This window comes from Leopardus geoffroyi, chromosome B1 (assembly GCF_018350155.1).
Source record: "Leopardus geoffroyi isolate Oge1 chromosome B1, O.geoffroyi_Oge1_pat1.0, whole genome shotgun sequence".
Taxonomy (NCBI): domain Eukaryota; kingdom Metazoa; phylum Chordata; class Mammalia; order Carnivora; family Felidae; genus Leopardus; species Leopardus geoffroyi.
The window spans coordinates 32330485-32342819 of record NC_059327.1 but is presented as its reverse complement, the minus strand read 5'-3'; the positions used below and the strand labels follow the sequence as shown (position 1 = coordinate 32342819).

Below are 12335 nucleotides of genomic sequence, written 5' to 3'. Positions count from 1 at the left end.
TGTCTTTAAAAATGGTCTCTTCTGTAACATCTACGATTATGGTTTGAGTTTGGGTTTTGTTTCACTATTAGAGGGACTTAGCCCTTGGGACCACGAATGTTGATTGACAGTGTTACATGTGACATGGTTTTGACGTATAATAAGACGCAACGCAAACTGCATTTAATATTTACGAGACATTTTTTGTGTGCATTTAATATTTACGAAACATTGTCCTCAAAAGAGCCTTCTGGATCGATGAGAACTAAGAAGGTGCGGATATTAATCTTCCCTCAGTATAGGGGGGAAAATGTGATACAGCTTATAGCAGCAGGAACACTATCAGGCATATCCAGCCTGTTAGTTTTTTGCTTTTTCCTTTATAATATCCGTGCACTTAATCTAGTGAACAGCCTTCAGATATTGGCATTGGCATTGTTCCTTGGGGCATGTTCTTTCAATGAATGCCAGTCTGCTGTGCTGCTGATTGTTTGGTTTGTGCCCTTGAGTGTGTCTGGTGATCATTGAGAAGGTGCTTGGATTAGGCATTGCCCAATTCCGGAAAGACCGCAAAAGAGCACATACCTTTAGAACCGTCCACGGTGGCAGAAGGGCTGTCCCAGGTAAGGAAGGAGGATTGCCTTAGTCATTTCTGGTTTATCAGTTAGAACAAGACATTTGTCCCCCTTCCAGGCTCCCCTCCCCTCCCTCTAGGGTCAGATACACAGATGGGGACGTGTTCTAATTAATACTCTCCTGTGCCCCGTTTTTAGGCTTTTTTTACGGAGAAGTACTTGCAGGAGCATCCAGAAGACCAGGAGAAGATTGAGCTGCTGAAGCGACTGATAGCATTACAGGTGTGCTCCTAGTGACATGTATGGCCAGACAGCGCTAGCTCTCTCTCTCTGTCTCTGTCTCTGTCTCTACTTTAGTGACCAGTGAGAGAAAATGCAGCCATCCCACCCAGTCTAGCAGTGGCTTATCCACAGACGTGCTCCCCGGCTCGGGAGGGTTTGCCTTTTCTGTCAGCCCTTCCCCAGTCACGGGCCTGCTTGTATCCTTGTGTATTTCTCTGAGCCCTTGACCCCAGGGTGGCCGGTGCCCAAGCCCTACACTGACACGTAGCTTTCTCATTCGATACGTGCTGTGTCTACCAGTTTACCTGTCCACCTTCACCCCCATCCCTCCCCAGCCTCCCAATCTGAAAAAAATCCCCTTTCCTAAACCGTGTCTCCTTGCTTTCATGCCCCTTCTTCCCAGATGCCCCTGCTGACGGAGGGGATCCGCATCCACGGGGAGAAGCTGACAGAGCAGCTAAAGCCACTGCATGACCGGTTGTCATCTTGTTTCCGGGAGCTCAAGGAGAAAGTGGAAAAGCTCTACGGCGTTATAACACTGGTAGGCTTTGTCTAAGGAGCCCGTTGACTTTCTCAGCCTCTTGACCGGTTATGATGTTGATCAGGTTTTCAGTTGCCAGATGAGTCCAAATAGCAGAGGTGTGGCAGGAAAACACAGGGGACGGGCCTGGAGAAGACGTGATGTGCTGTTGGTGACCTTCCACAGTTGACATACTAGATAGGGGTTCTCGGACTTGAGTGACCGTCCGAACCACCTGGAAGGCTTGCGAAAACACAAATTGCTGGGCCACATCTCCAGAGCTTCCGATTCAGGAGGTCTAGGGTGGGGTGCCCAAGGGTTTGCATTTCTTTCTTTCTTTTTTTAATTTTTTTTTTAACGTTTATTTATTATTGAGAGACAGAGAGAGATAGAGCATGAGCAGGGGAGGGGCAGAGAGAGGAGGAGGGACAGAATCCGAAGCAGGCTCCGGGCTCTGAGCTGTCAGCCGAGAGCCAGACGTGGGGCTCTAGACTCACAAACCGCAAGACCATGACCTGCGCTGAAGTCGGAAGCTTTTCTCTCTGGGGCACGTGGCTGATTCAGTCGGGAGAGCGTGCGACTTTTGGTCTTGGGATCATGAGTTCAAGCCCCACACTGGGCATAAAGATTACTTAATAAAAAATAAATAATACCTAATTTTTCTCTGCAACAATCGACTGAATGCCTGGATCCAGCTTCATTTTTCTGCTCTTTTTAATGAGAGTTCGTTCACCTTGCTCTCTTTAACTGTCTTACTCTTGAACTCCGATTTTCCGATTCTCTTTCCTTGAATCAAAGCTCTGCATTTCTTTCCGTGTAGTCCTGTCTGCCATTCCCACACCTCCATTGCCGCTACCTTTTTTCTCCTGAGCATCTTTGTAATCATTGCTTTCAGTCATCCAAGGGTTCAGTTGTGCCTAACTTCCTAGCCTACCACCACTTAAGTGCTTTCTTCCAGGAACATTTGTCTTTTATGTAAGTTCCAAGGGGAAGGATGTGACTTACACCTATTTCAGTCGTTTTTATTAGATCCAGGCCAATATTGGCATGTAAATTTGATATGGTGGCCAATTGGGGCGATCAGCCCTACTGAAGACCTCTCTTAATGATAGTAAATTGATGCTCCTTTACTTAAGAAAGAATCACCATTTACATCTTAAGCGTCAGGTCTACAGTATCATCTGAAAGTTTCTATTAGGCCAGTATTTTACCTTTTTAGTGGCTGAAAGAAGATAAACTGGAGGAACTGGAGAAGCAGACAGAGGGTTTTGCTATTCTTTTGGGGGGTAATGAACAGCTCGGGTTTTCTTCTCACACGGCTGACAACAAGTTATGGGGAATTCTTCTCTAAGTCTTAGAAACAAGGTAGATTTAACCTAATTGTGCTCATAATTAAGAATATAAGTATTTGCAGGGTGCCCCGTGGCTCCGTCAGTTAAGCATCCAAGCTGACGGATTTCAGCACAGGTCGTGATCTCATGTTTTGTGAGTTCGAGCCCCGAGCCTGCTTCTGCACTGACAGCACGGAGCCTGCTTCGGATCCTCTCCCTCCCTCTCATTCTCTGCCCCTCCCCTGATCAGCGCTCATTCCGCACCCCCCCCCCCCACCAGCCCCCGTCTCTCTCTCTCTCTCAATAAATAAACTTAAAAAAAATAGAATGTAAGTATTTGCAGTATTTAACAGCTGAGGCAGCAGTGGGTGCCAGCCGATACAAATGGCACTTGTCACAAACAGATGGGGAGCTGCACCAGTTCCTATGGGCTGAATTCCAGGTCTGCTAACCATGAGATGCTCTGCGTTCCTCAGCCACCCAACTTGACTGAGCGGAAACAAAGCCGCACGGGATCCATTGTACTACCCTACATCATGTCGTCTACGCTGCGGAGATTGTCCATCACCTCGGTGACTTCCTCTGTGATTTCCACCTCTTCTAACTCATCTGATAATGCTCCTTCCAGACCGGGATCTGATGGGTAAGAGTTTGATTTTTAATTGCCAGGGGAGGCAGGGGGGTGGATTATCTCCTTACTAACCTTTGCCTTTTGTCACCAAAGGGAGACTTGGTCACTGTAGATGCATCATCCTCATGAGGGAAATAATCTGGAGTATGTGGTTATAATCCTGTATACCATTCCCGTCGCCTTCCTCATGAGGAAGATCATTATTTACATACTTTCCATATTATGTACATAACGATAATAGTTAAGAACAAAAGATAATCATCGCCTATAATCCTATCACATCCTATCAGCCACCCTATCACATTCTGAATTATTTTTTTTTCATATTAACTTCTAGTCATTGTTTGAGTGTCTTTCCACCTGAGTCCGTTTTCAAAAGTCATCTTAAAATTTACATTTATGTTATAAATCGGCAATATAATTACACGGTACGAAACTCCAAGGCACTCGAGGGATGTGTCGGGAGGCATCACCCATCAGTCCTTAACTCCTGTCCTACCAGTTCGGCTCTCCTGAGGCAAGTGTTGTTGGCCTGCAGGACCCTGGTGCCTTTCCAAGCTCTTTCGACACACACGAGCAATACCTAAATATATGTTCTTCCCCGCACTTTCTGCTTATATTCAATGGAAACATAGAATTCTTTCTTTACCTTGCTCTTTTCACTTACCGTGTCTTGAAAATCCTTCTGTTTCAGAATGTAAAGAGCCTCGTCTTTTCTCTGAGCTGCAGGCATCCCGTGGTATGTCTGCATCAGGATACATTCCACGGGTGTCTATTGATGGATGCTTAGTTGACCCCAGTCTTTTACTGTCGCAGCAGTGGGGCAATGACTCACCTTAAAAATAATTTATTTCGCAAATACGCAAGTATATCCGTGTGAGAAAAATGCCAGAAGTGAACTCGCTTTGTCGAACATATATAGTTGCAGTTTTCAAAATTATTCCTGAACTGACTTCCGTAGACATAGACCAATTTGCAGGCCCCCCCCCCAGCAACATATAAGGGCACCCCGTCACCCCCATCTGGCCTCCAGATTGTGTATTATCAGGCGTTTTAATTTTTTGCCAGTTTGATAAGTGGAGAGTATTTTCCTGGTATAGGAGTTTGGTTTGGTTTTATTTCTCTTGTTTTGTACGAAGCTGAGTTTCTCATTTTTTAGTAGCTGTATTTTGTTTTCTGTGAACTATGGTCAAGTATTTGGGGTACACTCTTCTGTTGTGTTTTCTTTGTTCTGGGAGTTGAAATACACCTTCCAATTTCTCCTTTCTCTTTTGACTTTGTTTCTAATTTCTCATTTAGTTGTGCTGACATTTTTTGTGCAGTCAAATAACTTAATGTTTGATTTTATGACTTCTGGGTTGTATAGCATAATCAAAGGCCTTCCCCATTCTCAGGCTACAAAAAATTTTTTTTAAGTTTCACTGTTCACTAAATCTGTGATTCTTTGAAATTTATTCTAGTATAAAGTGTGAGGTATGAAGTTAACTCTTTTTTTGGCTATACAACGACCCTTTTCTCCCTATAACATTTTTTCCTCTGCTGATTTGAAATGTCAACCTAATTAAAAAATGAAATTCCTAGATGTTCTTTAGTCTACTTGTAGACTTTTCCCCCATTTCTTTGATCTCCCTATATGTTTATGAACTAGTCCTAGGTAGCTTTAATTACTGTAGATTTAAAAGGCTTTTACTTTTGAATAGTCCTTTTCAGAATCTAGCTAGCTAGTTTTACTCATGCTCGCTTTTGGATTAACTTGTCTAGAATCCCATGGCTATTTTTACTGAGATCATGTTAAATTTCCAGACTAACTTTGGGAGGATTGATGGCTTTTGACACTGAGCCTTTCTTGCCAAAATCATGGTAGTGCCCTTCCATACGTTCAAATTTAAAATATTTTAAAGGGATGAATTTATAATTGCATTCTTTCTGTTTAAAAATACTATTTAAAAATATTTTACTAATTATATAACTCATATGTATACACGTAGAAATTTTTCAAAGTACTAGGAACTTAAGAGAAAAATGCTTATTATGTCATCACTCAGAAGTAACCACCGTTAACGGTTACCTATATAAAATTTTAAAAAGCGTATGTACATTTGATACAATTGGAAAAGCATTGTGCATACCATTATGTGACGTGCTGCTTAATGTAATGTACATGATGAGTCTTTAACAACATTATGTATTTTAGAGTTAAATATAAGTCCAGTTGACTCACCGTTTCATCTTAAATTTGTAATTCTGCATTGTAATAATTATACCACAAAAATACCCTGTCTAAACGGCCCCTCCCTGGAAATCACGTGTTTAATATTTCCTAAATTATCTGTCCGTCCTTTTCCACTGGCAGATATTGTTACATAGTTGCAGTTACAGCACAGATATAGTTTGGTAAATTGCTTTTGGTAAATTGCAATTGGTAAATTGCAATTTTGGTAAATTGCTTTATTATTTTATTATAAGCATTTTCCATGTTGCTGTGTTATTTTATTATCATCTTCGATGGCTATTAACCATTGCATCCCATGAATGTGCCCTAATTAATCCTCCCCTTACTATAGAATATTTAAGCTGTATCGTTATTTCTAAACAGGTAATCATCAAAGTTCATCATAAATTTAATATGAAAACATTTAGCTTATATCAATATAAAGTGCATTTCGATTATTAAGAATTGTACCAAACACGTGTACTTACAGCTTTTTCTGGTTATTTAGGATACAGTCTCCTATCACTTCTTGGCCTTTTGGTTAAGATCAAGTGTAGGATGCATTTCTAGAAGTATACATTACCTAGTCAGAGGATGCAATTCATTTTAATTCTGCTGTCAAACAAGTACCAATATGTAATGTCAGATGCAATAGAGTACTAGGTGTTTGCACTATTGCCAATCCTTAGCATTACTAAATATTAAATAATCCTTGATTCATTGACTTTGTCTCTTCTATGGTTTTTTTTTTTTTTTTTCACGCCATAAAGAGACACTGACTACTTCGTGGAAAGCATAGAAGTTCTGTTCAGTAAGATTCTTTTCTTACATAAACTGTCTCATTCAAAAAAGAAAAGGTTTGAAACAGCTGTTGAAAGTCAAAGACACCATGATTGCTGATACCCTAGGGCAGTAAACAGAGAACAGGTGAGCGGGGTCCTTTTCTTGCCATGACCCAGTTTTAAGGTGGATTATTGATCTTGCCCAGATTTCCCCAGTGAGTAAGAAGTCACTGTACTATTGTCTGACACTTATTTAGGATGTGTCTTTAAAGCAGCTCCAACTGATCCTCAGCTAATGACCCCGACTCTCCCGATTACCAATGTTATGTCACAGTATTCATTAACACTTTCATGGGGATTATTGGATGTGAGGTCTATAAAGAGCCAGTTCTTTGTTGGTAGGAAGGTAGACTGTATCCATCCTGTTTGGCATATGGGAGGCTTAGGCACAGAAAGAGAATTACTTTTGGAAACCCAGCTCGTGTTAAGGGGAAGCCAGAAGATTTACACAGAAGGCCAACTACGGGCTACCTGCTTAGAGCACCAGCCGAGTCGGGGCCCCAGAACAAAACTGTTTAGAAAAAATTTAATCTTTGATATTTCAGAAAAATCACTGAAGTAACCGTTATAAGCAAAAAAATAGCACAGACCCTGGGGGACCCCACAGTAGTTATTTTATGGTTTAGTGTGGTTCCTAATGAGGCCCTAGTGAAAACTCACGTCTTTGACTGTTGGTCTAGTGACCCTCAGCCTTCAGTGTCAGTCTCTCAGGTGAAGTCATAATTGATTCCATAGAATCTGGGGTGGTTGTTTTCTTTCTCCCTGACCAATTACTGTTTGAGGTGATTTTGTTTCTTTGTTTGATTTGGCTTAATCGGTTTTAAGAATAATTAGAGTCCTGGGGTGCCGGGCTGGCTCAGTCCAAGAGCGTACAACTCTTGATCTCGGTGTCATGAGTTTGAGCCCCATGGGGGTAGAGATTACTTTAAAAAAATAAAATCTTAAAAAAAAAAAAATGAACAGTAAGAGTATTTTTTGGAATTTAGTTCTATGATATTTATTTTTTTTTTTAATTTTTTTTTTTTCAACGTTTATTTATTTTTGGGACAGAGAGAGACAGCGCATGAACAGGGGAGGGGCAGAGAGAGAGGGAGACACAGAATCGGAAACAAGGCTCCAGGCTCTGAGCGGTCAGCACAGAGCCCGATGCGGGGCTTGAACTCACGGACCGCGAGATCGTGACCTGGCTGAAGTCGGACGCTTAACCGACTGCGCCACCCAGGCGCCCCTATGATATTTATTTAGTACAGATTCAAGATAAATAATAATGAGTGGCTTCCCCTTAAATATATGAGCAGTTGAAACAATACCAAAAAATTACAAACCCATGCATGCTGTCTTAAAAAAATAATAATAATAGAAAAGGAGAGAATAATTTGAAATCAGAAAAAGAAACTGCAGTCAACAGGCATTTCCCAGTGACTCCTTACTCAGACTTCCCTGGAACTTTCTCACCCTTTACATTCACAGAGCAAGGCAAACATACTTTGCAGAAAGGTGGACTACAGATATCAAAAATTTTAAATGAGGGGCACCTGGGTGACTTAGTTGAGCTTCCGACTCTTGATTTCGACTCAGGTCATGATCCCAGGGTCATGGGATTGAGCCCCATGTTGGCCTGCTTGGGATTCATTCTCTCTCTGTCTCTCTCCCTCTCTCTCTCTCTCTCTCTCTCTCTCTCGCTTTCTCCCTTTCTCACTCTGCCCGCCCTTTGCACACTCTCTCTCTCTTTAAAAAAAAAAGAAATAAAATTCTTATTAAAAATTTTTAAATGATTTAAGAAGCATATCAACCAAACACAGAGTGAATCCTGTTGGGGATCTTGATTCAAGCAAACCACTTCCAAAAATTTATGAGAAATGTAAACAATGGATACTTGATGAAAGTAAGGAATTATTTCATTTTGTAGCACTGATGATGGGAGTGTACTTATGTTATGCAGTAAGTCCTTGCCTGACTGAGGTATATACTAAAATACTTATAGATGGAATGATATGCCATCTAAGAATCGTTTCCAAATGATCCAGTGAGGGGCTCAGAATGTGACTTAGGTGGGCGTAAGAATCTAGACTGGCCATGAATTATCATTATTGACACTGAGTGATATATACATGGGAATTTATTATATATTCTCTTCTCTTTTTTATATGTTTGAAATTTTCTGTAATGTGAAAAAGTCTTTGCCCCCTCCAAATACCTTGTCTTAATATTTATATATTTAATAGCTAGTGACACTAACTTTTTTAAATTATTTGGGTTTCTGTTTTCATGAAATACCTATTTATATCCTTTGAAAATTTTTAAAAATTGGGGCGCCTGGGTGGCTCGGTCAGTTGAGCGTCCGACTTCAGCTCAGGTCATGATCTCACAGCTTGTGAGTTCGAGCCCCGCGTCAGGCTCTGTGCTGACAACTCAGAGCCTGGAGCCTGCTTCGAATTCTGCGTCTCCCTCTCTCTCTGCCCTTCCCCCACTCACACTCTGTGTCTTTCTCTCTCAACGATAAAAATAAACAATAAAAAAAATATGAAAAGTTTAAAAAATTGAACTATTTTTCTTTTTGGTTTATAAAAGTTTCTTATATATTAAAGATATTTGGCATCTAAAATATGTCCAGCAAATAGTTTTAGTTGACTGATGATGCTTTCTGCCAAATGAAAGCCTTTATTATTATTTTTTTAAATTATTTTATTTATTTATTTATTTATTTATTTATTTATTTATTTATTTATTTTGAGACAGAGAGAGACAGAGCATGAGCGGGGAAGGGGCAGAGAGAGAGGGAGACACAGAATCTGAAGCAGGCTCCAGGCTCTGAACTGTCAGCACAGAGCCCAACATGGGGCTCGAACTCACAGACTGTGAGATCATGACCTGAGCTGAAGTCGGACGCTTAACCAACTGAGCCACTCAGGCATCCCCATTATTATTTTTTTTTAATACTAATAGCTCGTAGCTATTTCTGTGTTGTCTTATTTCATACAGCTTTTGTGTGTGTGTGTTTTATGGACTTTATTTTTTTGGAGTTTTTTTTTTATGCCTTATTTTTTAGAGTGAGTGACAGTACATAAGTGGGGGAGGGGGAGGGAGGAAATCAGGGAGAGAGAGAGAGAGAATCTTAAAGCCTCCACACTTAGCACAGAGCCTAATGCAGGGCTCCATCCCAGGATCATGAGATCATGACCTGAGCTGAAATCAAGAGTGGGACTCAACCAACTGAGCCACCCAGGCGCCCTCTAGAGCCATTGTAAATTGACAGCAAGATTAAGAAGAAAGCAGAGATTTCCCAGTAAAGTGTCCTCCCACACTGGCCCAGCCCCCAATATCATCAACATCCCCCACCAGAGTGGTATATTTGTTACCACTGAGGAATGCACACTGACACATCATAATCATCCAAAGTCCGTAGTTTACCTTAGAGTTCCCTCTTGGTGTTGTAGTTCTGTGGGTTTGGACAGATGTATCATGTGTAATAACATGCGTTCACCATCGTAATATCAGACAGAATGATGTCACTGCCCTAAAAATCCTCTGTGCTCTGCCTGTTCATCCCTCCAAACTTTCTATTTTTATGGAGCAAAATCTATCAATTTTTAATCAAACCAAGGCTTACTAAATACCCATTCAGAAGCCAGAAGCAATACCCATCATAAAAGGTAAAATATCTTTTTTAACCCTGCTTGTTTTTACATTATCCCATAGTCATTCCCTCTGTCCCTGTCTCCCCCCAACCCCTACTCCACCGTGGGAGAGTAGGTTGCATACGTGCTGTTTTAAGAACAATCATATCATCTTCCAGAAGTCCAGCCCATACGTTCAGGAAATCTCTCATCGATACAATACTTTAAGCTCTAACCCATATTCCTGTTCTGTCAGTGGTCCCGCTAATGTCTTTTATACTTAGCAACATCTGTTACAGGATCCAATAAGGATCCCATGTTGAATTTTTTTCTTCTTTAATCTGAAGCAGATTAGCCCCTCCTTATCTTGGCTTTCACACCGTTGACATTTTTGAAGATTACGGACAGGCCAGTTATTTTATAGGATTTCCCTTCATTTGGGAGATTGGGTTTGTCTTATTTTCCCTTGTGCTTAGGGTTCGGGTTATACGTTTTTGTATGATGTTGTTTCCTTTTTAGGTATCATATCCAGAAGCACAGTATGTCCATTTGTCCCCCATTGGTGATGTTAATTGACTGTGTACGTGATGAGGGGTTTGACCATTTTCTTTTCCGTGTACGGTTACTATTTTTTTTCCCCTTTGTAGTTAATAAGTAACGTATGGGGAGATATTGTGAGACTCTCCCGTTTCTCCTCAAACTCTTGCTCTCTCTCCGTAGCATTCAATTGGGATTCTTTTTTTTTTTTTTTTTAATTTTTTTTTTTCAACGTTTATTTATTTTTGGGACAGAGAGAGACAGAGCATGAACGGGGGAGGGTCAGAGAGAGAGGGAGACACAGAATCGGAAACAGGCTCCAGGCTCTGAGCCATCAGCCCAGAGCCTGACGCGGGGCTCGAACTCATGGACTGCGAGATCGTGACCCGGCTGAAGTCGGACGCTTAACCGACTGCGCCACCCAGGCGCCCCTCGGGATTCTTGAATGAATTAGTTGTCACTATGGTTCTTGAAAAACCTGTCACTGTAATAAAACCATTTCAGGAGGACACATATATACTAGGCACTTATTCTAAGCATTTTGTAGTAGCCTCGTGAGGTAGGTACTGTTAATGTCCCCGTTTAACAGATAAGGAAACTGAGGCATGGAAAGATTATCTGCCCAAGATCACTCAAGAAGCAAGTGTAGGTAGGATTTCAGCACAGCTGGCTGTCCCCGGGGCATGTGCTATTATCCACTGCAGAAGGCTGCTTACTCATCTTTTACTGCATGAATTCTGTCTTTGCTTGTAAATATAATAAGACTTTCTCTTCCTGGGATAAGATGAATATTCGGAGATGTTTTCCTCCTGTACTGTGACGGTTTCATTTCTGTACACGTATACCTTGAGATGTTTAATTGGCAATTCGAAATGCACATTTAGAGCCCGAGAAGGAAGTCACAGGTCAAGGTTAGATTGAGGAGGCATAACCCCTGGTCTTTCTGGAGCACATTTTGACTGTCGGGTGGTCAGTGTTTTGTGGTTTTTCCCCTGTGCTCGGCCGATAGGTCAATCCTGGAGCCACTCTTGGAGCGCAGAGCTTCGTCAGGTGCCAGAGTTGAAGATCTCCCCCTCAAAGAGGACACGGAGAACCGGATCAGCAAGTTCAAGAGAAAAGACTGGAGCCTGAGCAAGTCCCAGGTCATTGCAGAGAAAGCATCAGAACCTGATCTGATGGTAAAAAACAAATGAATGAACGAACAAAAACGGGGGGTGGGGCACGCAAACAAGCAGCAGAGGTTTGCTAGTGCTTTCCCCTGTAGCCGGGCACATCGCCGTTCACGTCACAGTTGGGAGTCACCAGGGGGGAGCCCGGCCGTGCCTCCTTAGGACCCAGCAGCCTGTGGCAACGTCAGATCTTAGACTGGGTGAGGAAAAGCACATATGGAGAATCTGAGCGTCTAAATCAGTGGTGCAAGACCTTGTACCCACAATGTAAACATGTGGGTTGATGCTTGGAGTTGTGGTTCTCACCACCATGTTCCATGAGTTGGTCCAAACACAGTCCTTTCTCTTCTCTTAACTTTAAAAAAAAAAAAAAAAAAAAAAAAAAGGTGCTTTTTTTCTTCCTGAGCCACATCAAGGAAGGCAAGACCAGCCTTCCCTGAGAATCAAGATGGCTCATTTCCAACCTAAATAACATAATCCAACTGTGGTCAAAATCAGGCTCGTGGCTGGCCAGAAAATAAAGCATGATTCAGTGATTCCCTGTGCTTGTCTTTGCCACGGTCACCACATGGCAGGGCGACAAGCTCAAGAATGGCTCCTGGAATTGTTCCCTCTGACGGGCAAGATTGTTCAGAGCGTT

General features: G+C 41.8%; 1 protein-coding gene across 3 annotated transcripts in view; it reads left to right on the top strand.

The window, feature by feature from the left end:
* DOCK5 (dedicator of cytokinesis 5) overlaps window positions 1–12335 on the top strand; it is a 227698-nt gene that overhangs the window by 209328 nt on the left and 6035 nt on the right. For 2 of the 3 annotated variants that reach the window (XM_045456779.1, XM_045456777.1), the window contains 4 exons: window positions 753–836; window positions 1240–1377; window positions 3164–3330; window positions 11536–11704. In XM_045456779.1, coding sequence (XP_045312735.1) covers window positions 753–836; window positions 1240–1377; window positions 3164–3330; window positions 11536–11704 — 558 coding nt within the window. Of the gene's footprint in view, window positions 1–752; window positions 837–1239; window positions 1378–3163; window positions 3331–4012; window positions 4586–11535; window positions 11705–12335 lie in introns of those variants that run through there. The other variant, XM_045456778.1, reaches the window with a different exon arrangement.